The 25,606-nt window shown below is 36.4% G+C and overlaps 1 protein-coding gene across 26 annotated transcripts in view; it reads right to left on the bottom strand.

The window, feature by feature from the left end:
• plecb (plectin b) overlaps positions 1-25,606 on the bottom strand; it is a 124,717-nt gene that overhangs the window by 28,677 nt on the left and 70,434 nt on the right. For 6 of the 26 annotated variants that reach the window (XM_083542883.1, XM_083542864.1, XM_083542868.1 and 3 more), the window contains 5 exons: positions 6,838-6,899; positions 3,502-3,516; positions 2,057-2,146; positions 625-702; positions 382-486 (listed from right to left, as the gene is read on the bottom strand). In XM_083542883.1, the coding sequence (XP_083399009.1) occupies positions 382-486; positions 625-702; positions 2,057-2,146; positions 3,502-3,516; positions 6,838-6,899 (350 nt within the window). Of the gene's footprint in view, positions 1-381; positions 487-624; positions 703-2,056; positions 2,147-3,501; positions 3,517-6,837; positions 6,900-10,161; positions 10,518-21,375; positions 25,190-25,606 lie in introns of those variants that run through there. The other 20 variants (XM_083542886.1, XM_083542867.1, XM_083542875.1 and 17 more) reach the window with 8 other exon arrangements.

Here is a 25,606-nt window from a genome sequence, read left to right on the forward strand (position 1 = left end):
CATAAAGAGAAACATATAAAAATAAAGATAATGAATAGTTTTGATCGCAATTAATTATTAATAACCATTTATAATACATACAGTATATGAGAAGAATGATGTAATGACAGTTATCCAGACACATCAGGTTACCCCAAAACAAAAACCTCTCAACTCCCCTTAGTAATAAAAATTTTTTTTGATGGCAATAACCTCACCCATGATTGCCCACTTCTTTAGTAAAGAAAGAGGAAATTAAATTATGGAAATGGTAAATTAGATGCCATTTTCCAGTTATGACCCAAACCACCACAAAGATGATAAAGTGATTCCCAACTGATTTCCCCAGACTGGACAGGATAAAGGCGGCAGAGGTAAATGGTAATGGAACTTAACACTGACAGAGGAGGAGACCTGGAAGTGGAGGATGATGGTCCATATGAGCCCCAGAGTGAGCTTGGGATTACCATCCGCAATGTCATCGTTCCTAATGTTTACCAGCTTGACCTGGGATTGGCAGAGATAAACAAAATATCAGATTTTATTAGACGTTTAAATCAAATCCTATGAATACTGTTTTTGAAATCTATAAAATAAAAGAATGAACCTGTCTTTTTCATATAAGTACTGTAGATGTCATCTTACCTGCCGGTGTCTGAGAAAGTCCAGTGCAATCTGTACATTCTGAAGTTTATGGAATCGCATGCGTCCTTTTTCTCGAGGCTGAAGGAAAAAAAAGATTGGAAGACCGGTACAGTATGAATCTAAATTATTGTTTTTACAGAGGTGGAAACAATAACCAATACTCATGCAATAAAAAGTGAAAAACTTGCTGATTTCCTGTCTGTCTCAGAGACATAAGGAATACATAAAGACAAGGGCAACAACTGATCATTCAAATGCAACTTTTATAAAAGTTTAGGCCAATCGATGGTAAGTACAACCATAAAGACAAACACAGATAGTCTGATACATTTGCCACATTGGTTACACACCCAAAACATGATCTCGAGGTTCAGATCGATGAAAACCGAAGAAGAAAAAGCACCAACAATTCATGCAACAGGCAAGATAATTATCCTGTTAGTGGCATTCAGATCATTTCTGTCTTTTTAAATGGCATAGTGAACTGAAGAACCGCATAGGGGACGCAAACTTATTGGAGATGACAATTTTCTACATGCTTGCAATAAGTTGTTTTAATTAATTTGTCATAATGATAATTTAGTTTAATATAACGTTAACTTAAACCAAGAGTCTAAAGAAGATTCGATGAAGAAGATGCATTTTTCCATTACATTTGAAAACAGTCTTTAGGAGCTCAAAAGGACATTTTCGAATAAGAGCTCAAATAAAGGCTGTCCACTGATGCACCCATGCTATGACATAAAGAAAAAAAGATCTAAATGACAAACCCACTCACCAACCGCAAGTTCCTCACAACGTCCCTCTCCCTCGACTAGCCCCATCAGGAGCAGTGAAAAGAGAGGTCAAAGGTCAGCACACAGAGGGAGGAAGGAATAGAAGGAGATGGAGGCAGAGAAGGAAGAGAAGGTGTCACACAGGTGCCACACAGTTCAATGAGAAAAAGGCATAGAGGGGACTGTGAAGTTAATGTGTTATGGCCAAGTGGAAAAGCAGTACTGAAGCATGGCACCAAGCCAGCAGAGAACAAAAAAGTTTGCAAAAGTCGTCTGAAACCCAGTGTTTTGGTTTTGGGTGTGATTCATTATTTGGATTAGCAGGTAAATCTTTGGATCTACAAAAAAAAAATTAAATGGTACAAATATTTTTTTCAACACAGATGGTGCTTCTTTAAGAAGATCCCAGTAAATCAAGATCAATTTGTTTGCGTAGACAAATCTCATGATGAATAAACCCCCACAAATGATTAAATAAAGATTCCATTAAAGATATGAGTGTTTTTTTTTCATCGGCCTAAACTTGTTTCAGGAGTAGTTCAGCTTTACGTCAGGACTGGGACAGGGATTATGGGCGTAGTGTTAGTGCTGGTTGTTGATTTGGGCTACAGAGGGTGAAAAGATCCATTCAGAGTTATGCAGGCATTGGGGCTCACCAGGGTTTCTCCGGAAAGCACCTCCAGCAGAGAGATCAAGTTATGTCCATCTCTCAGGTCTTCATAGAGATCAGCCACATGACGCTGTGTCTAAGGGCAGAAGAAGCATAAAGTCATCAACTACTGTATTACACATTAATAAAGATTATTAGCACTTAATGGTAAAGCAACCCTGTATTCCTCGTTTTAGTAAGAGAAAATCGGCCTTGAATACACATGGGACAGGAATGCATGCCCCCAGGCAGGAAAGCAACCCTGACTTTAGTAGAGACACACCTGCCAACATACCAGCTGCCTACCATTTCAAGAGATGATTTACTAGACTCAGGGGGATCTGATGATATATTGAAACAATCCTCTATCCCTTTTTTTTTCTTTACTCAAATTCATAAAGCTGCACACATATGTACATATATACAATTATGTTTTGGGTATTTAGTGATAGAGGAACCAAGTTGCACTTTTAAGAATTTGTGTGGTGGCCCGGGAACTCTTTTTGTGTGAGATACACTCTTCCTCCAAAACTACTGGAATGCCAAGTTGAAAAGACAAATATGAACTGAGAGTTTAGTATTTCAGCTATTATTTCCTGGTATTTACACCTAATGTTTGTTACAAATACAAATTAAAATAAAGAACACTTAATATATGGTTGACTTGACTGGCTGCTGCTCAGTACACAACTGGCTTCTTTCTTTTTCAGGATATTCTAAATTGTTGAATGCCCAATGATTTTTAATGCCTTTGACTACTTTTTAGGCAGCAATCTTATATTTTTTTGTATTTCAACAAATGCAGTGTTCACAGTTGAAACTAAAACCTAAAATTAAGAATATATGTTCATAGCTAGTCATTGTTTAAACCAGTCTAAACAAAACAAAACCCCTTACAGTCACACTGAGTGATCTGATACAATATGTGCCATGTTCTATATACTGTAATTTAGCATATCTATATAAATCCAATAAACACCAGGAAATAAACGATAGATTACAAAATTCTCAAATTCTACAGCAAACACAACTGACCTGGAACATTCTAAATGATTTGGAGAAGGCTGTATGTTTTTAGAATATTTTATTTTATCCCCCAGATGTTTTAAACCACACAGTACTTCAACTCATTAGAGCATTTTGGCAAACAAAAGTGTGTTATAATGGTCAAGTAAAAACACCCATGTGATGAGTGAGTAAAAGCATTGTGGACTTCTTCTGCTGATGTTTTATTTCAAAACAAAATTCTTGCTTAAAAAAATCAAGCAATTTGCTTGTCAGTCAAAACCACATTCCTCATATTTTAAGTGACAGCAAAAGAAGCTCCACATTAAAGCGAAAAAAAAAAAAAAGGAAGAAAGTAATTCCCTGAGGGAGAGAGGGAAACTCATGCAGGTCAGAAAATGCAGAAGATTCCAGTCCTGTTGGGGCTTGTTTGCAGATGCTACCTACCTCTGCTCTCTGGTGCTGAATGAGGAGAAGAGGCATGTGATGAGCAAGGACAGATGACGATTAAAAAAAGGGAAAAAAAAAAGAGAAATAAAGGAATGGCAATGAAGTGATTATGAACAAATACACTACAAAGTACAATATACTAAAAAGAGAAGAAAAAAAAAGTTTAGGCACATTTATAAACGAATTATGCACGGTCATAAATTATGGAAGCTGTTTATGATCTACAGGAATGTACTATATATATATATCGAGTTACTTAATAGTAATTTGAATTTAAGACTAAATCATCTTTAAATATTAGATTACGTGATCTAGATTTTTATCTGCAAGCATCAGACAAAATCCTGTACTTTAATCCTTACATAAAAAAACACAACTGCACTGCCTCTAAGTGAATAGTTTTTAATATCTGCAGACGGTCCAACAGCAATAAAGTAAAACCGTGGACTGTTTGTAACGCCCTGAGGACTGTATTCCTCTAATTGAAACCTGACTGCTGTCTGTACTGTTTATGTTTCAAAGGAAATGACAAAAGATTTATTGCTGAAAATGTACTCTTTTATGATGATCAAACCTTTAATTAACATTCCAAACTGTCACCACAAACACTGATTTCAACATAACTATATAGCATATTAGCTTCTACAACATGTATAGCAGTATACTAGAACATGATCATTTCCACACTTTTTTTTAAACATCTAATCAAGTGAAATGTTGCTAATTTTTACCCTATTATTTCATGTACTTGCTTGCAGAGAGAAATTAAGGCCTAATTATGATGATTATTATTATTATTATTATTATTATTATTATTATTATTGCTCTATCATCAAATCATGCTATTAGGGCCTGTAAAGAAAAACTGTTTTTTATTATAAAGCACAAGTCCATTATGGTGTGTTATGACAGCAGCATGCAGTGTGCTGATTTTACCGCTAGGGTTCACTATTGTAACATGTATTACATACCGAAGCGATATATAAAAGCTCGATGGCAGCACGCCACCTTTGCCTGGCTAATTTAGCTACCAGAATATTTGCCAAGTAAAATATGAGAGGGCGAGAGTAATAAACTGCAACACAGAGACAAATATTCTGCCTTATCTGTCTTTAATGCTTCAGTTTTTACACCGCTCACTGGCCCCTCACTTAATAAAGCCATTCCATCAACACTAAGCAATATTCTGCTGTTGTGTTAAAGGGACGATATTAATCCTATTGTGCTTTCTCTGAAGGTGTTGACAAGGAAAAGCTAAAAAATTTGCACTCTGTTAATTAGAACATTATATCACTGTCTGTCTGGCTTTCAGTATACATGAATAAACATGTATGTCCAAACAGAGTCAGCAGCCTTATGATGTCTGGTGAAGTAATATTAAACAGATGGAAGTGTGGGTGTATCCAAGGTAACGGTGAGGCAGCCGAGGGTTTGGTGTGCTAAATAAAGCAAGAAAGTACAGTGGATGCACAATTTCATAGACAGTTTAAAAAAAAGACTTACAATCTTCCCTCTCAATAGCTTAAAAAAAAAAAGGACTTGTGCTTTATAGGAAAAATTATTTCTCTTTACACTCCCTGATCTCCTGACTTGAAGCTTAGCCATAATACGATTAGATAGAAAAGGCAGACAGTAGACTTTTAACTCAGACCTTAGCCTATGTACACTTTTAATTTAATCTATCATGGAATTGCAGCATTGATGGAATACATTTAGTTTTGGTATAGCAGCCAGTATAGTAAAGCAACATTTAACTGCGCGAGTCTGCATACAGCCTCCGAATACAAGGCTTCTTTTCTCACACCACTTTCATGATTGTAATCACTGCAGTGGCATTCTTTAAATGAATGTCAGAGGAAATTCATGTAGGGCTTAGTGGAGACAGTTTGCTGCTGCAGGTCCAAGGCAGTCAGTCAGCCACACGCAGCCAAACACACAGGCTACTAGCGGCCAGTCTGCCTCTTCTAAGGAGCTAAATGAATCCAGATGTCTCTGACTCACACTTATATCCACACAATAAACTGTATTCAGCAAAGTGTTGTGATTCTGGCATTACACTGGACGTTTGCAGAATAGGCTTTCGTGCGGAAATATTTTTTTTTCTTTACGGGTTAATGAATGGGAGTCTTTAATCTTTTGGAGACTGATCAGTATAAACAGAACACGCTATAGCTTCTAACTTTGCAGCTGCTTTTGTAAAATAAAAAAATTACTTGGCAAATTCTTATGCAACAGAAGCTGAATTTCTTTTCAAATGATGAAGCCCAGAGGTATAAGTTAGCCTTGTGTAATCCATCGTTTCTGTCCTCAAACCCCTGACTGTCCTGACTAGACTATGATAAATTGTCTCGTCTTTAGCAATAATTACAAAGCTTTAAGTGAGGTAGACTATGGAAAACAAGCTATGAATATGAATGTTTTAGGCTGCTGGGGTAAAACTTGTTCTTTACAATAATGCTTTTGTTGTCTGGGTGTAAAAAATGTAAAGATTTCTATGCATTCATTTGGCAGAATTGTGTCTCCAAAGTGACCTATAAATATGCATGGTCTTTGAAGTGAAAATCATCAGGCAGTTTATTCACACCATCATGATTTAGAAGAGTTCTAGACTTAGCATCAAGTGGTGCTGATATAATGAAGTGCTTATAACTGAAAATAAACTACCGATTAGATTCGTCATTCAGAAATAAATATAATTCAGCTATTGAAATGTAAGAGTGTAATTTAAAGATGCATACATTTCCACCGTCAAAACACATCCATAATCCCTACTAAAAGAACATAGTAATAAAAACATTGACAATTGTGGAGTGTGGTTTCCAGCACAGTAAATAGACACAGATCATATTTTGGAAACGACTGCTATTAACTATGCAAAATATCTTTCCTCCAAATTTCCTCCAAAGCTGCTTGCTTTGCTGTTTGGCTGGTTTCCTGAAGCTATCTGAGAAGATTTGTGATACAGAGCAGTCAAAATACAGTCAAATTGTATGAAAAACACGTTTTCCATAGTTTTCCACCAAGATGCATCAGGTTTAATCCCTTAATCCCAACTTTAAAAAGTGTTCCCCTGTGGCATTCTGCTTCTACCTGACTAATTTTGCAAGTATTAGACATTCATCTTTAAGAAAAAAAACTAAAACAAAATTATTCACAAAAAAAACCCAATAGAACTCAAATTCTTCGTTTCCCAGATTTCCTACTGTGGTTGGCATAAATTTAATATAATTTACAAATAATATTACATAATCTTCCCTGACTATACAGGACAAAAATCATTTGTTGAAACAGCAGCAAACATTTAAGGATTAATATAAGAGTAACTTGAATTACCTTCATCAGATGCTTGTTAACCCATTTTGTAAAAGTCTTTTTCTGCACCCTGTCTCGTTCATCTGCAAAACACAAAAAAGCAATACCTTATTAATAATTTTTTCATAACCTTAAAACATGATTCTATGTACTTTTCGACCACCCCATTTAGTCATCATATGCGGTTATAATACTCTCCACTCATTCAGGCACAAGGGTGTTAGTAAAGTCAGGTACTAATGTAGGGTGAGTGAGTCTGGCATGCAGTCAGTGGTCCAATTCATCCCAAAGGTGTTCAATAGGTTTGAGGTCAGAGAGCTACAATTCAATTTAATTTCATTCCTTTTTAGTTGTATAGCACTTTTAACAATAAACATTGACTCAAAGCAACTTTACACAGATAATTTGATGATAAAAATAAATAAGATGTTCTTCATAAGTGTGTTTGTCTCTGATGAGCTACAGAATAGCAGGCCACTCAAGATCTCCCACTGTAGCACATGTAAACCATATCTTCATGGAGCTGGCTTTGTGCACAGGGGTGGTACAGGTTTTGGTCTCCTAGTTCAAATGAAGTTACAGCATCTGATGTAACTTTATTTGATCTAGGAGACCAAAACCTGGTTCAAATAAAGTTACAGCATCTGATGAGATCCTATACAATTATGTGCCGCCAACAGTTTGGGAAAGAACCACATATGAGTGGAAGGGTCAAGTGTCCCAATGCTTTTGTCTATATATTGTACAACAGATCAAAAGCGTGGGGATATTTATTTTACTTTAGAGAAAAAAGCACAGCTGCCAAGATCAAATGAGTAATGCCTACAGGTACAGGAAATCACTTTTATAGAGAAAGAATCATTTGAGTATGAATAATTAACAGACAGTGATGGTCTGAATCACATCTGATTCAGTCTGACCAAAAACACATAATGACAAGATCTTCCCTTTGCACAGACATGTTGCACCTCATACCAAGCCACAAGAACAGACTGGCTTAGGGGCACACACACACATCTAAAATGGGCGTGCGCATGGCAGATCACTTGGCATGCTTAGTTAGGTCTTTAATAACAGTGCCAGAAGGTGGAGCAAGAATCTGAGCTCGGGGGATGACCTCGAGCTGGAAATATACACATGTATAGACAGACACTACCAAACGAAATTTGTATCAATAGAATATAAAAGTGTTTTAGTTTTGTGCATCTTAGTTAACAGAGGCAAACAGAGAACACACAAGAAAACCCTGTTTAAGAAACTACCCAGCAATTTACTGAAGGCAGAACTTTAAAAACTAAGGCATAGCGAAATTTTTAATTAATACTTCAGGAATAAACATTATTTGATACAAGTTGTACCAGATTCATTCTACTAAAAAAATGAAGTGATTGAATATGTACGAAGAATAATAATTACTATGCAAGTCACTTCCTGTTTCTTCATACGTGCGATGAATCGTGTTAATTAGTCAGGAAAATTTTTGATTCAGATTTGTTATACATTTACAGGATTTGGTATATTTTATATATATATATATATATTTGTGGGTGTATTATAGGACCGATCAAATAAACAAATAATTTGTCTTGATGCTCCTTCAAGCATAATGATTCAGCATTATGTGTTAAAATAACACCTTTTCACTACTGCAAGATAATCAATTAGAGATCATCCATAAGAAAACCAGTGGTTGACTCCCTCCTACTCCATTTATAAATGATGCTTGTCGCAATCACTATAATGTAACGATTGCACTACTTTTGAACTATTGAAATAGTTTTCTCAGTGTCTTACCAGCATTGAGTTTTGCAATCCAATGAACATGAAATTTTCCTGTTGAAATGATGCATTCTTCTCTGTATCAGGCTCACATCTGATGTGAATGATTTAACGGTTCAAATGGCTCAGCGATTTAGTGATTCAAACCCTGATGTTGATTTGTGTTTCCTACGAGACATCAGTGCTGCTGAGAATCGATGTTGCTCACAGATAGCATGCAGTCACCAAAATAAACTTCCTTACTAATAAAAAATACCCGGTGGCAATGCCTTGTTATGGCTACAATGCGTTAGAAAAACCACAGTGAATCAAGAGGGAGTTTCACAGTGGGTAACTAAAGCTGTAAGAAAGTCATACAACTAAAAAAGAGATAAGCCAGAGCCATTAAATCCCACTTATCTCCGACCACTGACACACCCTCTTTAGACTATTGACAGACATTTTCTCCACTTTCTCTCTGTTTCTCAGGGAGGAGTGTTGTTGTATCAACGTTGCTATGGTGAGCCCCCACTAAACTTTAGCCAAACGACAGTTGAAAACTCCCGGTTCTCAATACAGTAAAACAATGTAGATTACAACATAGCACGAGTCATCAGTTCAGTCCTGAATGGCCTTTGTGACTTTTAAGAAGTGTGTACTTCGAGTTTGCAGTTGGAGAATTCCTCTTTCAGATATTGTATTTCAACGCTAATGGTTAAGCCATCACTCCTGCCACTTTACAACGGACCGCACCCAACATGAGGCAATGTAAGGTCAGGAACACAGGAATCCGATACGAGCGATTGCTTCTAATTTGGTTCTAATCGTTAGGAAATACGTAATCTATTATTGATAAGTCACTAGAGAAAACGCTGGGTGCGAAATAAAGAAATAAACAAACAAACAAATAACCCTGAATAATAAGAATTAACTGAAATTGTTAGTGTGTAAAGGAGAGGAACACATTAATAATACACTAAACATATATCCGTAGTGCCATTGTCTTAGTGCCAGAAACATTATTTGCTCAGGATTACTTATGTTTGTTCACCTACAGCAGTGGAAAGTAATAGGATAAAAAGGGGTGTGGATCCTTTCAACGTCAACTTAAGAAGTTAGAGAGATCTGGTCTATCACCTTTAAAGATTTGTGTCTATTGTTTTGGTTAAAAGTCCAGCAATATAGCCAGGTGGTTTGCTCCTCCATGATTACCTGATAAAGTGAAGCTGATACACTACAATGGAAAACCTGGAACTTCAACTTACATCATTTCAAACTTTGACATATGATTACCACTAAGTTTTTTTTTTTCATAATAAAAGCAACTCCAGACTGCAACCTCAGCAAGGCATCAAAGCACGGAATTATGGTTAAAGTTATAGCGGGTACTTAGTCTCTCTAAGAGAAAACCACAAACTATGCAGAAACTTTTTCGCACAGCCATATACAGACATCGTAAACTAGCATTTAGAACGGTAGCAAAGTTCTCAGAATAACATCAAATCTAGTTCTATATGTCAGTAATACTACTTGTATATTTCAATTAGTTTTTATTAACCAGCATTAAAGAAGCTCTCACTCAGTTACCTTTCCTTCCATCCACACTTTTTAGCATGCCCTGGTAGAAGCCATCATCTGAGGGCACTCTGGATCTCCCCATGCTGTCAGAGGAGTAGTTCCTCTGCTTCTTTGCTGAACTCATTTTCCCTGATTCAGACATATGATAGCTGTGTCAATCTCTTCCTGTCTCAAGCCACAGGATAATGTCCTCAGATCTCTTGCTGGTTGTGGTTATATTCTAGCTTCAGTGGACTTCCTCCTTCTCTTGGCTTGGTTTTGTTCTCTCCTCTGTCAGCTCTGTCAGTTTTCTTTCTTCCCTGCGTTCCCTAAGCATAAACGTTGCCTGAAGGCAGTGGCGTGTGGGCCTGTCCCTGCTCTCTATGTGCTTTCACTAAGCTTTCGGAGGACATTGTGGGCTTGGCTTTGCCCGCCCTGTTGCTTTGCCAAGACAGGAAAAAGGGAGGGGCTGGAGACCAAGTCCTCAAGGTATGGTTACCAGCATGCCTCATGTAACAAATTCACACTGTAAACATACAGTACACACACCTTACACATTATGTGTAGGCAAAATAATACATTTCTTTGTAATACCTTTGATAATTTTATTTTTTATTTAAATATCTTAAAATAAGATTAAAGAAAAAGTGACACAGAATATCATGACAGAGCTTATGTGTGTGATAGATGTGTAAAATGTGACTACATTTTACACGTTGAATGTTTGACTAAATGTGTAAAACTAGATTTACCTTCCAAAATGCCAATATATTTCTAATTACAACTGAACTTTCCCTGCTTGTTTGCACAAGCACAGACATAAACCTCTTTTACCAATTACTAATTTAGCTGGAATGTACTTTATCATGGGTTACTCATGGTGCAGGAAGGGTGGAGAGAAAGGCGTGGATTTCAAGTGTCCACAGGATGGTAAAATTAGTCATCCACCTATCCCAAACAAGCCTTAAACACTCCCCACACAACACCAGCATCGGCCATGACAACTAATTATAAGAACGAACAATTACTCATACACACTTCTTAATTTTTCTTGTTTCAAGTACATACACATTTTCACCCAACCATAAACTAAATAAAAGCTAAATCATCCTGCGTCATAGAACTTCTTTCCACACAAATCTATAAAGTTTGTGGCCAGTAAACAGGAGGCCTTATCAACACAGTCAGACCATCATAAAATACTTTAGTACATTCCATAGGAGTGGCCCAAAACAGCATTGATAAAATGCTGCTGAATTTGCTCCTTTTACAACATGACAGCTTTCATGCACTTCTAACAACAAAAACACAACCTATTACTCTACCAGTTTAGGCTTGACTGCTGCACAGTATGCATTACATCTTTATTTTATGATATTTAGACTCTCTGCAACAGACATGGACTGACACACCTTAATTAATGACTTTAGCACTTACACACATGTGTCCCTACAAGTGAAGGAATTAAGGTGTGGCAGAAAAAAATTCAAACATTATACCCAGGAGCGATAGAGCGCCACTGCTGTAATGGAGCTTGTGGCTTAACGGATCAAACGGAGTAAACGGATCAAATTACTAAACAACTAGAACAACATTAGACGTACCCTTATCATGCAAAATTAATGCAGTTCTAGGGAACAAATTTGGAATACCAGTACTATCTAGAGATCCACATTTTAGTGATCTGTGAGGTAATGAATCTGTACTGACATTATCACTGCTTCATATGCGTGATGATGCAGCTGTAGGCCACTTCTTTACTCTCACCTTGATTCTGACATTCATAGACCTGTCACACATTGTCTGTATATTTTAACACTAACATCTTTTAGCATTCGTAAGAGAATTTGTTTATGTCATGTATACACACACACACACACACACACACACACACACACACACACACACACACACACACACACACAAAACCACCCACCAAGAGTGGCTTCCTCATCTCGTTCTCAGATAGCACTCTGAGATCATCAATCTGAGCAGATGAATCATCACAAGCTCAATCTGACTATGTAAGAAAAGCCATTGGTTTTGAAATTGAATACAATTAAACATAACCAAAAAAAGTGTTCTTTAGGTGATGCAAATGCATTTTCATCAATCACAGTCTAAAACAAAGAAGACGAATATTGACATCCAAGCCTGGAACAGTGGAGATGGCGCAAGTCCTGCTCTCTGAGGCATCTGTCAAGAATGTAGCACAGAGGCACTACAGACTCACCAGCCAAAATCTGCCTTCAACAAGGGATTTCATATAGCGACTGTGGAACAAGTTGGTCATCAGACCATTTCTGCAATGATACGCACAAGAAACGTTCCATTAAATGAAGCAAAAGTGCTTATTATGCTTCTCACAGACCAGACGGGTCTTTTCAAAAATAAAGGTTTTTATGTGAGCATTTCGTTATATTCTGTGGGATATTTCCAGTCGCACAGTGTCTCCTACTTTATAGTCGTCATTCAGTTAAGTCAGGTGGCTGGAAAGGAAGGAAAATCTCACTTTGCTTTTTTTTTAAACGCATACTAAAGTGTTGCACCAGGCAGCAGACAGGGATACTAAAAACCATACAGACTACCCTCTCAGAAATAGTAGTAAACTGCATTTTTGACTGACACAGGGGTGGGGTTTTCCATTGTGTGTATATATACTTTTAACATTTTACTAGGAACCTTTAAAAAAAAATATGTAAAGTACATGATTGGAACTTAACGAATAATTATTGTAAACATACAGCTACAATATATGGGCTTTCTATGTAAACAATGTATTGATGCACCACAGCAACAATACATGTACAGTTTGGTATCTTTATTATGTCCCTCAACTAACTAAACAATACACAATACTTTGAGGTTATCAGGTATATAAGCTCTTCTTATGCTACTCCTATTACACGGCTCATATGAATAAGGCTGCCCAGCACACCCTGCAGAAACATCTTCACACATTTAACTAATTAAAGCTTAAATTAATATACAGATGTTATTTATACATAAGTGAAGTAGGCACCCCCTAAAAAAATTATTAGTGGTTTGAATTCTTCGAATTCAACTGTTCAATGTTCAAATCATCCTTTCCTTCATTACACAATCTCTCTCATTCTGGTGAAATCATCTGCAGACTAATCTAATCTGATGTATAATAGTAGGAAACAGTACACTGTTAAAAGGAAAGTGACCGTAAAATGGCAGCCTTCACATTCCTGTGCAGGATGTAACACGATCCCTCCTCCACCACAGGTAGATCCTATTCTACATGAGTGCATGCGTTTTTCTTATTTTCTCTGTCGTCTCTTCTCTTTTCCTCTGCTTGTGAGAGCGTGTGCTGAGCTGCCACACCTGAACGAAGAGGAATGTTCACACCCTAAAAATGATCATTTCTTTAATTAATTGGAAGTAAAAGTGAAAAATGTAAACAACACAAGACAAAAAAACAAACAAAACAAAAACAGATTGCAGTCTTTGCTACAGCCCTCAGGTGTCCTTCAATGTCTTCTCAAGAGCAATTGTGCTGACTCATTTTCCTTTAATATTTATAGTGACCTACAGTAAATGCACAGATCAGATGGCAATGTTGCATTAAAACAGGATTTGAGGATGAAGGAATAAGTTAAAGTATCGACATCAGCAGCTGGGATCTCAAATGACTCATTACACACGGGGAAAATCCCAAGTGTCAGGTTTTTGGTTTTTAGACTGTTCGGCACACTGGATCTTAAGAATTCCAGGAACAACAAAGTGACAATGATCTGCTGTCTCCCTCTAATGGAGATTATTGTTATGGAGATTATTACTCTAATTTAGATTCTTTTTATGAGATTATTACTCTAATGGAGTTTATTGTTATGGAGATTATTACTCGAATCAGAATCAGGTTTATTGGCCACGTTTGTTGACGCACACAAGGAATTTGGTTCCAGCTGTTAGTGACTCTCAAAAGTACAGACATAAATAAAACTATACATTTAGCTTGGATTATGCAAGACAAAACAGACGAGAAAAAACAGACAAGACAAGACAATGAAGATGATGTGAGAAAATATAGACAGTATGAGTATTAAATAGGGATACAGATTATATGACAGATCAGTGATGTATATAAAGTGTGAGAGTGCATGGTAGTGCAAATAACAGTATTGTGCATCAGGTATGATAAAGAGTTACTTTAGAACTTTTGGACAATAAACAGCAGCCATAGTGTGTGTAACATATACAGATAATGTGATGATTGACAGTTCTGATAATGCAGTACTTATAGATATGAAGCAGAGAATATATTTATGGTGAGTTGTTAATGAGGATGATTGCCTGGGGAAAGAAACTGTTCTGTAGAGCCTGCCAGAAGGGAGGAGCCATAATCTCTAATGGAGATTATTGTTATGATATTATTACTCTAATGGAGATTATTGTTATGATATTATTACTCTAATGGAGATTATTGTTATGATATTATTACTCTAATAGAGATTATTGTTATGATATTATTACTCTAATAGAGATTATTGTTATGATATTATTATTCTAATAGTTATGTTATGAGATTATTACAATAATTTAGATTATTATTAAGGAGATTATTACTCTAATAGAGATTATTGTTATGATATTATTACTCTAATGGAGATTATTGTTATGGAGATTATAACTCTAATAGAGATTATTGTTACGTTATTATTACTCTAATGGAGATTATTGTTATGATATTATTACTCTAATTTAGATTATTGTTATGGAGATTATTGCTTTAATAGAGATTATTGTCCTGAGACAAACTCGGGCTCTAAGGAGCAAGATGCAGAATGTCAGAGTGATTTTACTTATGATTTTTATGATTAAACAAATTCCAGAGGAATGGCGTCCTATCATTGATATTCCAAGGCATGAAGTGGGTTCCCCTGGGATAAACTTTAGATCCACATCTCTCACAAGTTATTAAAGATGAATTAAATTAAAGTTCACTGCGGAGTGGAATTATGTAAAAAATAAGATCAGTTTAAGGCGCACAAACAGTAATATAGAGCTTAAACCTATAAAGCTTTAACACCTAAACAGCACTGTCTCCATTCCTCTATTCTGATTATAACAATATTTTCTATTATATTATCATTTTAAAGATCTGTGCTTATATGAGTTATATATATTATTCAAGTTTTTCTATATGTATTCGAAGAACAAAACTGATCAGCAACCCATGAATCAGATTAACCAATAATAGTAATTAAATGTCAGCATTAATTTAAATAATTGTCATCAATTTCTATACATATACTGATCTCATATGTAACCCTGTTAAAAAAAACAAAACAAAAAAAACACAACTTCCCCACAGAGTGAATTTAAGAAATAAATGGTACTGGATTTTGCCCCCTGTAATGACATTTCACAAACCCAGCACTAGATGGCGAGAAAACACAAAAGAAAACCACCACTGACACTATTTAGCCTTTACTATAACTAAGTCATACTATGTTGTGTATACGCATAATAAACAATAAACCAACTTGCAGCAACGACTTTAAGAAAGTTGCTCCATTTTAACATATAATGTTAAATATCAACAGGAAAAAAAGGAACGTGTGTTTTTCAGTGTCATGAATGATAAATGTAAGCCTTTGTATTAGCTTGTAATAGTTGATGGCTCCTACTATGTATCTGCCTACACCTGAATATAAAATCTATAAATATATATTAAAAAAGAACTATATAACAACAACAAAAAAACAATTCAGCATTATATGTCCCCTCTTCAATACAACAGTAATCCCAGCTGGATATTAAAGTGTGTACAGCAAAATCCAGGAAACTCAAGAACTGCTGGATCATGTTCAATGGCAGATTCAGTGCAAACTCATGGGTCAAACCTTTAAAAATAAACTTATGCACAGTCATAAACCTGATTAGCAATGCAATAATGCACTAGTTACATTTAACTGCTATACACTGCACTTACACTGTGACTGTGGATGTGCATAAAAGTCGCTCTTCCTGCCGAAGCCCTCCTTAGCTAGAACCCTCCCCATGCCGATATGTATCAGAGTAAACTGTACCTTACCTGTGCAACACATCTTGCTATACAAAAAGGCAGATCTCTCTCCACAGCTTATCTCGTGCAAATAATTCTGGCGTTCATAAAACATTCCAAAACCACACGCATTAAATTTTTGAAAACTGGAAGCTTTTCCGGTCGCCATTACAAGAGACTTTTGATTTCGCTCATTCCGCTTCTACAGAAACACAGTGGCACATGCACACACCCCCACATGCGTCACTAAAGACAATAAACAAAACTGTCCAGACAAATACCAGCGATGAAATCTCCTATAATTCCTAAATGTCTCTTATCTACTGTATTTGTACATTAAAATGATGCTCCCCATCTGATGCTATTGAATTACTTTGATCGCTTTCAGCATTTCAAATGCCATCAACTCATGACCTCAGTATTATAATGTACCTGGCATTTGGGTGGGACATAAAAAAAAAAAAAAACTTGGGGAAAAATGGGAAATTTATTACAGGGTAATATTTAATTTTGTGTTTGTGTTTTTTGTTGTTGTTGTTTTAGTACAATGCTTATAAAATGAAACACTTCAAACTCAGATATATTTTATATTTAACTCTCAGACCATAAATTTGGCAGCCATTCATAATCCAGGATGAACACAGTGAATCATATGCAGCCTTGTCCAATCAGCATCAATCCAAACTCCTACATCGCTGTTAGCCATTAATAATACAAATTACACACAATATGCGCTCTACAGTAATGATAAGAAATTAAAGGTACAAGACATGTTAAGCAGACGTCTACAGTAGTCAGTGGTTTTACAATGTTATAGAATTCTGGCACAGTAGAAGGACTTCAGTGCAGGAGAAAAGGAAATAATGTGTCTACCGACTGATAATATCTCACATTATCTACATGCGATGTGAACAGTTAGCTACTGTAAGAACTGATGTGGTAAGTCAGCTAACAGACTGATAACTAGATTTTTTTTATATGGCACAACCCACATATCACTTTTATGCTATTATCTATTTACATGTTTGTGAAATTGTGTTTTACGATGAAATTGAATGAGAGAATATTTTGTTTAGGAATGACATCAGGTATCATGAATCAAGTAAATGTCATGTACATCTTAGAGAATGCGTTAAAAAAAAAGAAAACTTATTGAAAGCTATTTATGGTCATAATGTGGTAAATATAAAATTAGAATAGAATTATTGTTAATTCAGTTTTCATATTTTTGTTACTTATAGAAATAAAAAGAAACAGTTGAACAGAACTGTATGATACTATATGTATGTGGTATCTATAAAATCTGGAAAAAATTTTACTTAATACAAATTTTAATAAATAATATCTAATCTTAAGTGTTAAATGCTAAATGTATAATTTTTGACATGTAAATGTTAATTTCAGTACTTTAGGGCTCCTACTGCTCTTAGCCTAATGTAATTGAAGAGAAAGAGAGAGAAAGAACAAGGTGAAGAGAGTGTGTGAAAAAGAAAGGTTCTAAGCAGGTGTGCTGGACACAGGAATCTTGCCCAACAGCATGCTGTTGACAGGTTTAATATAACCCTGAGGTGTCTCCATAAATATGAAGCAATAATTACTACTGTCAAATGTGCAAGTGAGATAAGTAGACTTTAAATTCTTAGACCCATGAAACAACCAATGAGTTACACTCTGTATATTGCGCTGATTAGTGTCTTTAGTGTCTGGATTGGCACACACACACACACACACACACACACACACACACACACACACACACACACACACACACACACACACACACACACACACATATATATATAAAAGAAACCGTATAAACTCTGGTATCTCTACAGATCTGTGCTGTTTGACCGATTTATTTCTTGGCGTATTTGATGGTGTATTAGTGCTAAATCGGTTATCAAAACCTTTTTTGTGTTAAAACTGTGCATGAATGTTAAACAAACAAAGGATGCAGGTGGCCTGATAAAGAGTTGTGTGGAAAATGACAAGGCTAGTCCTCTAATCCCTCTATTCCTGTCTAGAGAGGCAATGCTACAGTATCTTTTCCAGGCAATGGCCCGTGTAGAATTAAACACTATAAGATAAACAGTTGCATTGAAGTCTTATATAGAAACTCTATTTACATGTGTCCAGTGTAATGTTCCTGTTACTTTTGCAGACGTTTATTATTACTCAAAATATAATTAATGAAATGAATGTTGTACTGGAGTATCTTTTTTACTTTAACATATAATACTACTCTCAGCATTGCAGTGGCATTGGTATTGGTTGTGGTGTAATAATTGAATTATTTTATAATAATAATAAAAAAAATCTGCTAACTCTGCTAGATTCTTCCTAGTAAAATAAGTATCCATATAGAATTATGAAATACCTTTGGATCATTGAAAACTGGTTTTTTTTCTAACAAAAAGTAGGGAAAAGTGATATCTATAAAATATACATTTCTAAAAAAAACAAAACAAAACAAAAAAACCCAGATATACATGTTGCCAGCAAATACACACCTAAATAAACTTTCTTTTCGGCTTCTCCCGTTAGGGGTCGCCACAGCGGATCCTCCGCACGTTTTGATTTGGCACATGTTTTACGCTGGATGCCCTTCCTAACGCAACCCTCCCCAATTTATCCGGGCTTGGGACCGGCACTAAGAGTGGCTGGGGATGGTTCCCTGACCGGGGATCGAACCCGGGTCGCAGCGGTGAGAGCGCTGCATCTTAACCATTAGATCACCAGGGGACCTAAATACCTAAATGTGTCCTTAGTTACGTATCTTCACTTTAGGGTCCGGTGTGACAGGTTGACTTACTATAGTACTCGTTTGTCCTGTTTTAAAAAAATGGTCAACTTTTACGTCTTGCTCCACCCAGATTTTACAAGTGGTGGCCATCAGTATTTCCACCAATGACCAATGCTACTGGTGAAACTTACAAACCTTGGTTCTCAATATTCACATCATTCCAGTAGCACTGGCTTCTTTTTACCTTTAGTGTATTCTTCTACCACAGTATGAGTACAAGACAAACAATGTGCTGACACTTCTGTAATGTGATCCTGATTCTCATCTTTATATGAGCTGTTAGGACAGTCATCGGGTCACATGTTTTTCTTTCACCGAAAGGTGAGACTGAAACTGAAATGAAACTCGAGAATCTTCAATATGGAAAATCTGGCGTTGCTTAGATACGAAGTCAAGATTTATAAAATAGACACGACAGTCACTGGCTGCCACCAGCAGGTTAATATAACATTGCACTTCAGTTTAAAGATTGCCAGCCCTGACAATACACAGTCTGTTAATACAGTTAATCTTTATGTGCACCTGATTATTTATAGCTCCCAGGTTAAAGAAAGAACACAAAATGTCGTTTTCACAAAGGCACCGCAGTTTGTAATGTGATAGACCTGCGTTGTATTCATTCTATCCAGCGCAATATATATTTCTCAATCGTAGAGCATAGTGATGGGTAAACCCCTAACTGCTGCAGAAAGCCATCAACGGCAATCACTTACAAGTTACACTGACAGCTTTGAGTTGAGCATTTGAATTTGTAACTAAACTCATCGAATTCAATTTCCAAGAATGATAAATGGTAAAATTGAATAAAAACAATCTCTCCCCCACCCCCCCAAAAAAAATTAATAAATAAATAAACAAAAAAATAAAATAAAATAAAATAAATAAATAAGGAGCACAAAATTCCAAGATAAGAAGGAAAGGAAAGGACTAATATTGTCTCATAAATATACCCCCAAACCTCCCCCTTAAGATCTTTTAGGAGTTATGAAGAAGCCACTCCCATTATCATATATACTTTTCTATATTCTCAGATAAAAAGAAATTAGATTAGAATGTCCATCTGTAAATTTAATCTAGAAACATGGATTTTACAAAAAAGGTACATAATTGGATTTGAATTACAGTATAGTTTTAAAAGTACACCGCATTCTCTATTGAAGGGAAACCATACTTACAAATGTTATAAAAGTCAGGAACCCAGGTATATACAGTACAGTATAGGTATCTGTATCTGATACTATATACAAAATGTATACAGAAATACACAAACAAATGAACTTTATTATTGTTTTTTTTATGAAAGTGTACTAGTTTTTCGAAAAGGAGAGATTAGAAAACAAAATCCAAAGTTTGCCTCCTGTGTTTGTACAAATGTCAGATAGCTCTGTGGGTGATGTGCCCTAAAAGCACTAGGGTGGGGAACCTGGATCACAAGAGACTAGACAGCATTAGCACAGGGATAAGCCTGAAACGAATCAGGCAGCAACAGGTGGAAGGACATTGAGAGACAACATGAGTGTCACAAAGATCAGGGGTGGCGCAACATTGTTTTTTTTGGAAAATTATAGTAACCTAAAGAAACCTATAGAAACTGTCTAAATAATCAGAACTTAAACAAACTGAGTTGCAAGCCAACAGAATAATCAGAAAAAAGTAAATAAACAACAGCAAAGATTCATATGCGCTATGCGCTGCAGCTTCAGTTAAGGATTATGTGTGTATTGCCCAACCAAAAGTAGCTTGATACAAAACAAAACAAACACTGGCCTCCCCTCTCTCTTGACCATAAGCAGCTTAAAAAAGCAGCAAAAATAAAATCGGATGATTATACAGATTCCTAGGATTAAAACAGGTGGTAATGTTTTCATTCCAGCTGCAATCAAACAACATTTGCGAAAGCTTACAATCAACACAATCGTAGACGGCTCAGATTTATAGACGGCTTCTCCGCTTCCAACCTTTTTAGTCCGTCCACCAAGTTAAACACATGACTGACAGCTTGTTGAGAGCATCACCTTCAGTCTAGCACCATACAGCTTGAAGTGGGAAGTCATTAACATCAAAACGAGAAATGCTGAGACAGAAAAAAAAAGGCTCGAAAATGTCACATGTAATTCAAGTCTCACATAGTGTGCATGGGTTTAAATATGGAATAGAATTTCAGTCGGGCTGCCTGAAGGTCATGCTGAAGCGGGCATGCATTTCCCCTCCTCCCTTGATATAACAACAATTAGGATTGGCAAAAACACACGCGCACACACACTCACATTTCATATATATATATATATATATATATATATATATATATATATATATATATATATATATATATATATATATATATATATATATATATATATATATATACGGACACACAGACGTGGACAACAGTTCACAGCTAACCTACCAGGTATGATCTTCATGGAGCAGGCTGTGTGTAGGTAGAGGAGGACAAGGAGAGCAGGACTGGGGGAATGAGGGGAAGGGAAGAGACTCCAGTTTGTTTGGTGTGTGCTGCCTTGTTTCTCCCCCTTCTTAATTTTGTCAGCCTGTGCCTGCTGCTTGAATATGTCAGCTTGCTCCCTGATGGCATTGCCATTAGGTGGGAGAGGCAGCTAAATGCATTAGTGGGGGTGGGCAGAGGGCTGGGGCAAGAGTCCAGGGAGTCGGTAAGCACGGTATTAGAGCTTGCTCTGGATATAAATATCAAGCGACTGAAGTGTCATGATGGCAGAGATAGAAACTGATGAAAGTGTGCCCACTTGGCTTCAAAGGACTAACAAGAGATCAGACTGTCCTTGGAGGATGATCGAGCTATTTGGTGAGATCATGCCACAAATCGCCAGCTTTACTCTAGATTATCTGTCACAGAAAACCTGATCTGAAATTAATCCATCCATCATAAAGGATTACCTTATTTTTGTTGTGTTTATGTCCCTATGCTTTTACTATTATATTACCTCTTTATTATCCTGTATCAAACATAAAGCACTACCAAGATCAAATAAATGTTTTGTTTTACATTTTATCCTGCAGTAAGGCAAGACATAGTCTATAAAAGATGCCTTAAACTATCACAATTTCATAGTTTGGCAATTTTTATTTATTTATTTATTTTTACAACAGAAGCCTGCAATCATGTTTAGTTAACGTTTTTGCGTTCACGAGGAAAACAATGCTGGTGTGCCTAGGATGGTTAAAGATTCCTGTCTCCCTCACAGGATCCCCGGTCCCACAGAGACCTCCCATTGTGCAAAACAAACCCTAAATATAGCATGCTTTATAGCACTCTAAAACCAACATATGGCACGGTAAATAATGGTGCTGAAAGACTGCTAATTTTACCAACCATTATCTCGTCCATGTTTATGTTACACCAGAATTGTGCTTAAATGGTCTTGACTTGCATTTCTTTAATCGCATTTTCATGCGCCACTCGTTCCTTCGGTGCTACTCAATACACTATAAATAGGTTTCTCCATTCCTGCTAGGTTAAAATAGGTTCTAAGATCATTCATTCATTCATCTCTAGTAAGCACTTTATCCCAGTAAGGGCTGCTGTGGATACGAAGTATATCCCAGAAACACTGGGCATGTGGTGGGAATACACCCAAAAATAGATACTAGTCCATCACAGGGCACAGTGTTCACACACTTTTCACACAATTAGTTATACCTAGTAAAACCAACTCACCTACTAGTACCTACTGGCATGTTTGTGGGAGGAGGAAAGAACCAAGAGGAAACCCAGAGGAAACCCAGATACAAAACTCATAGATTGAAAACACTTTAGACTAGTTTTGAGGATGTATTGCTACAGCATCAGCATGTCAGGTCATCGATTTAATCTATTCATTGTGCATAGGAAACAGGCTGTATGCATGAAACTGCTATGTAATTAACACTCCATGCCAGTTATGGAATCATGAGCACACGCCCACATTATCAGGTACCTGCCTGAAGATATAAATTACCTGTTGGTAAAATGACTTTGTTCCTCAATTATCACTAAATGATAAAAAGCATACAACCCAAAGTCTCCTCTGAAGCTCATGTCATGAATGATCAGTCAGCAATACAAACACAGATGGACCATTATCTTATTTGTGTGCTGCCTAAATGGATTTGCAGACTAAGTCAATTTAATACAGTTACCTTGGTGGATGAATTTGAATTTGAAAAAGCTGCAGCTTTACAATGTTCCTCCTGGTTTTACAAATACAAGTCTGGACATCTTATGTAAGCATATTTTGCTTCTCAAATAATACAAGCAATCTGTCTGAACAAGACATGGTCAACATTATGCACAATTATAACAAATATACAAAAATAAGAAGGTTTATATATTATATGTTTTCAGAAAAATACACAGTGAACCAAACAAGCCCAATAATAATGGGGTCAGTACAATGACAGCCCGGAGCCGAGTAACCCAAGCACTGCATTACAGTATACACTATAATTAAAACTCCAAAACTGGCTTCTTATTCACGATAGCTCTCATATGTCGATAGGAAATAATGGGAAATAGGCAGCTTGTTATTTAATGGAACATGGCAAATCAAATTTTATTTTTGTATTTTTGTCGTACTTCAGAAGGAAAAAAATGACTGAACAAAACAATCTAAGGTTTTTTCCACACGATGCAGCGATGCAGGGGACAGCTAATTTGGTAGCAAAAGACAAATTTACAGTCTGGCTTTAGTTGCTTATTGCTCTAAACTCAACACACAAGCTATTGATAGTGTGCAAGACAGCCACAACTTCTTAAAGGTCAAGCTCATATTTGCCTCTCTGAATTCAGCCATGGATGACTCACCCTCTTAACCACAATCATGTGGCATGAAAGAAAAAAATTAAAATGGACATTCTGCCCACTATTGGATGTTTGACAATATCATAAGTATTCAGGAATTTAGAGAGTGGGCTGCCTGGAAAACACAAAATGGCATATGTGTATCAAAGGTCGCAATAAAATGAAACAAAACCGGACTGTACACACCTAGGAGTTCGCTACACTAGTTTTTTTTGTTTTGAATTGTTTAATATCAGTCATGGATTTTCTACAATCAAAGCTATCATGTGATTTTTTTTTGAGAAACAGTGAGCTGACCTACTCTGGATGATATTGCTAAAAAAAAAAACTAGGAAGGAAGAGCATATTTAGGGTGAATTGGAAAAAAATTAAATAAATGCTTGTGACAACAAAACATTTCCTGTCTATAAACCATATTATCCAATTGACACAATTCAAATTGGACATCTTTTCCATAGTATTAAAGACGAACAAGATGGAATTGGATCTGACTAACAATACATGGCTTGAAATAAATGAAAGATTTCAACCCTAAAACCTAAAATGTTCTGACAAACTTATGAAAGAGACGCCACAAAGTCGCACACAATGGTGATGATGCAGTAGGGGGCAGCAGACAGTTATCCAGCTTTTTATACTGCTGTTCTCGCTCGCTCTCTCTCTCGCTCTCTCTCTCTCTCTCTCTCTCGCTCTCTCGCTCTCTCGCTCTCTCGCTCTCTCTCTTCTTTTTTTCAAAGCCGACCGTCTTTGTAACTTATTGGATGATAAAAACAACATGTGAAAAATGTGATCTCCACATGTTGCTGGATAAAAACCAACACTGAGAAAAGAAATTGTGCAGAGCTTTTGGAGTGTTGAGCTCTAGGTGTGACTGCAAATAAACACGCCCATGGTGAAATGCCAGATACTGTATTTGAGCTTCCGGGTATGGCACGGATTTTGCCACACCCATAACTGTGTAGATGCACATATTTTAAACCATCTTTACGCAATGTGCCGAGACCCAATGCAGCTGAACTTTTATTGCTCAGGACAACAAAGCCAACAAAAGCAAAATCTGCTTCCAGGGCACATTCCAGAAATGTTTTATTGCACTGATAGAACATTGATTATGTTGTATGCCCTGATAGGACAATATAAGTATTATTATATTTGTCTTATGCATTATGCACAAAATATTGTGCAGGGCTGATTTTGAAAACGGAAACCAGAAATGTCTAATCACAAACCACAGTCCAGAGCCAAACACACAGGCTTCCTATAACAGCCGAAATTACTCTCCTGTGCTGTGATCATTTCCTAGCAGCGCAAAGCTAGAAACGTTATTACCTTTCTTTCTTTTGAGTAAACTGTAGGGTCTTTTCCGGTAAAAATGAGAAAGCAGCGAGATATTCCTGCACATTTAGTGCTGCAGATCTCTTTATAATCAGGCATATTGCCTTATGATAATGTATGTAACAAATAAAATTGAACTCGAATTCATACAATCTGCGATCAAGTTTGAAATGCCTCTGTTTTAGACTTATGAGATCTAACTATAAATCACACAGTGTGCACTTTTACAGCCTTATTATGGAGCCAATATATCAAACTGATGTTTTGGGTGTGGATGTGGTATGGATCAATGCCAGGAAAACATTTCATAAAGTGTTCTTCATATCCATTGGAAAACTCTAAACTAGACAAACAGGTCCCTTTCCAAACGTATATGTTAAGCAAAATTGTTTTAGAAAGTGGAAGGCATAAAAAGCCTAAAGATAAATCTAAATGTATTCAATGTATTTGATGCATTCATTTGACTGAAGCTTTTTAAATTTCAACT

Source organism: Silurus aristotelis (genome assembly GCF_946808225.1).
Source record: "Silurus aristotelis genome assembly, chromosome: 1".
Lineage (NCBI taxonomy): Eukaryota > Metazoa > Chordata > Actinopteri > Siluriformes > Siluridae > Silurus > Silurus aristotelis.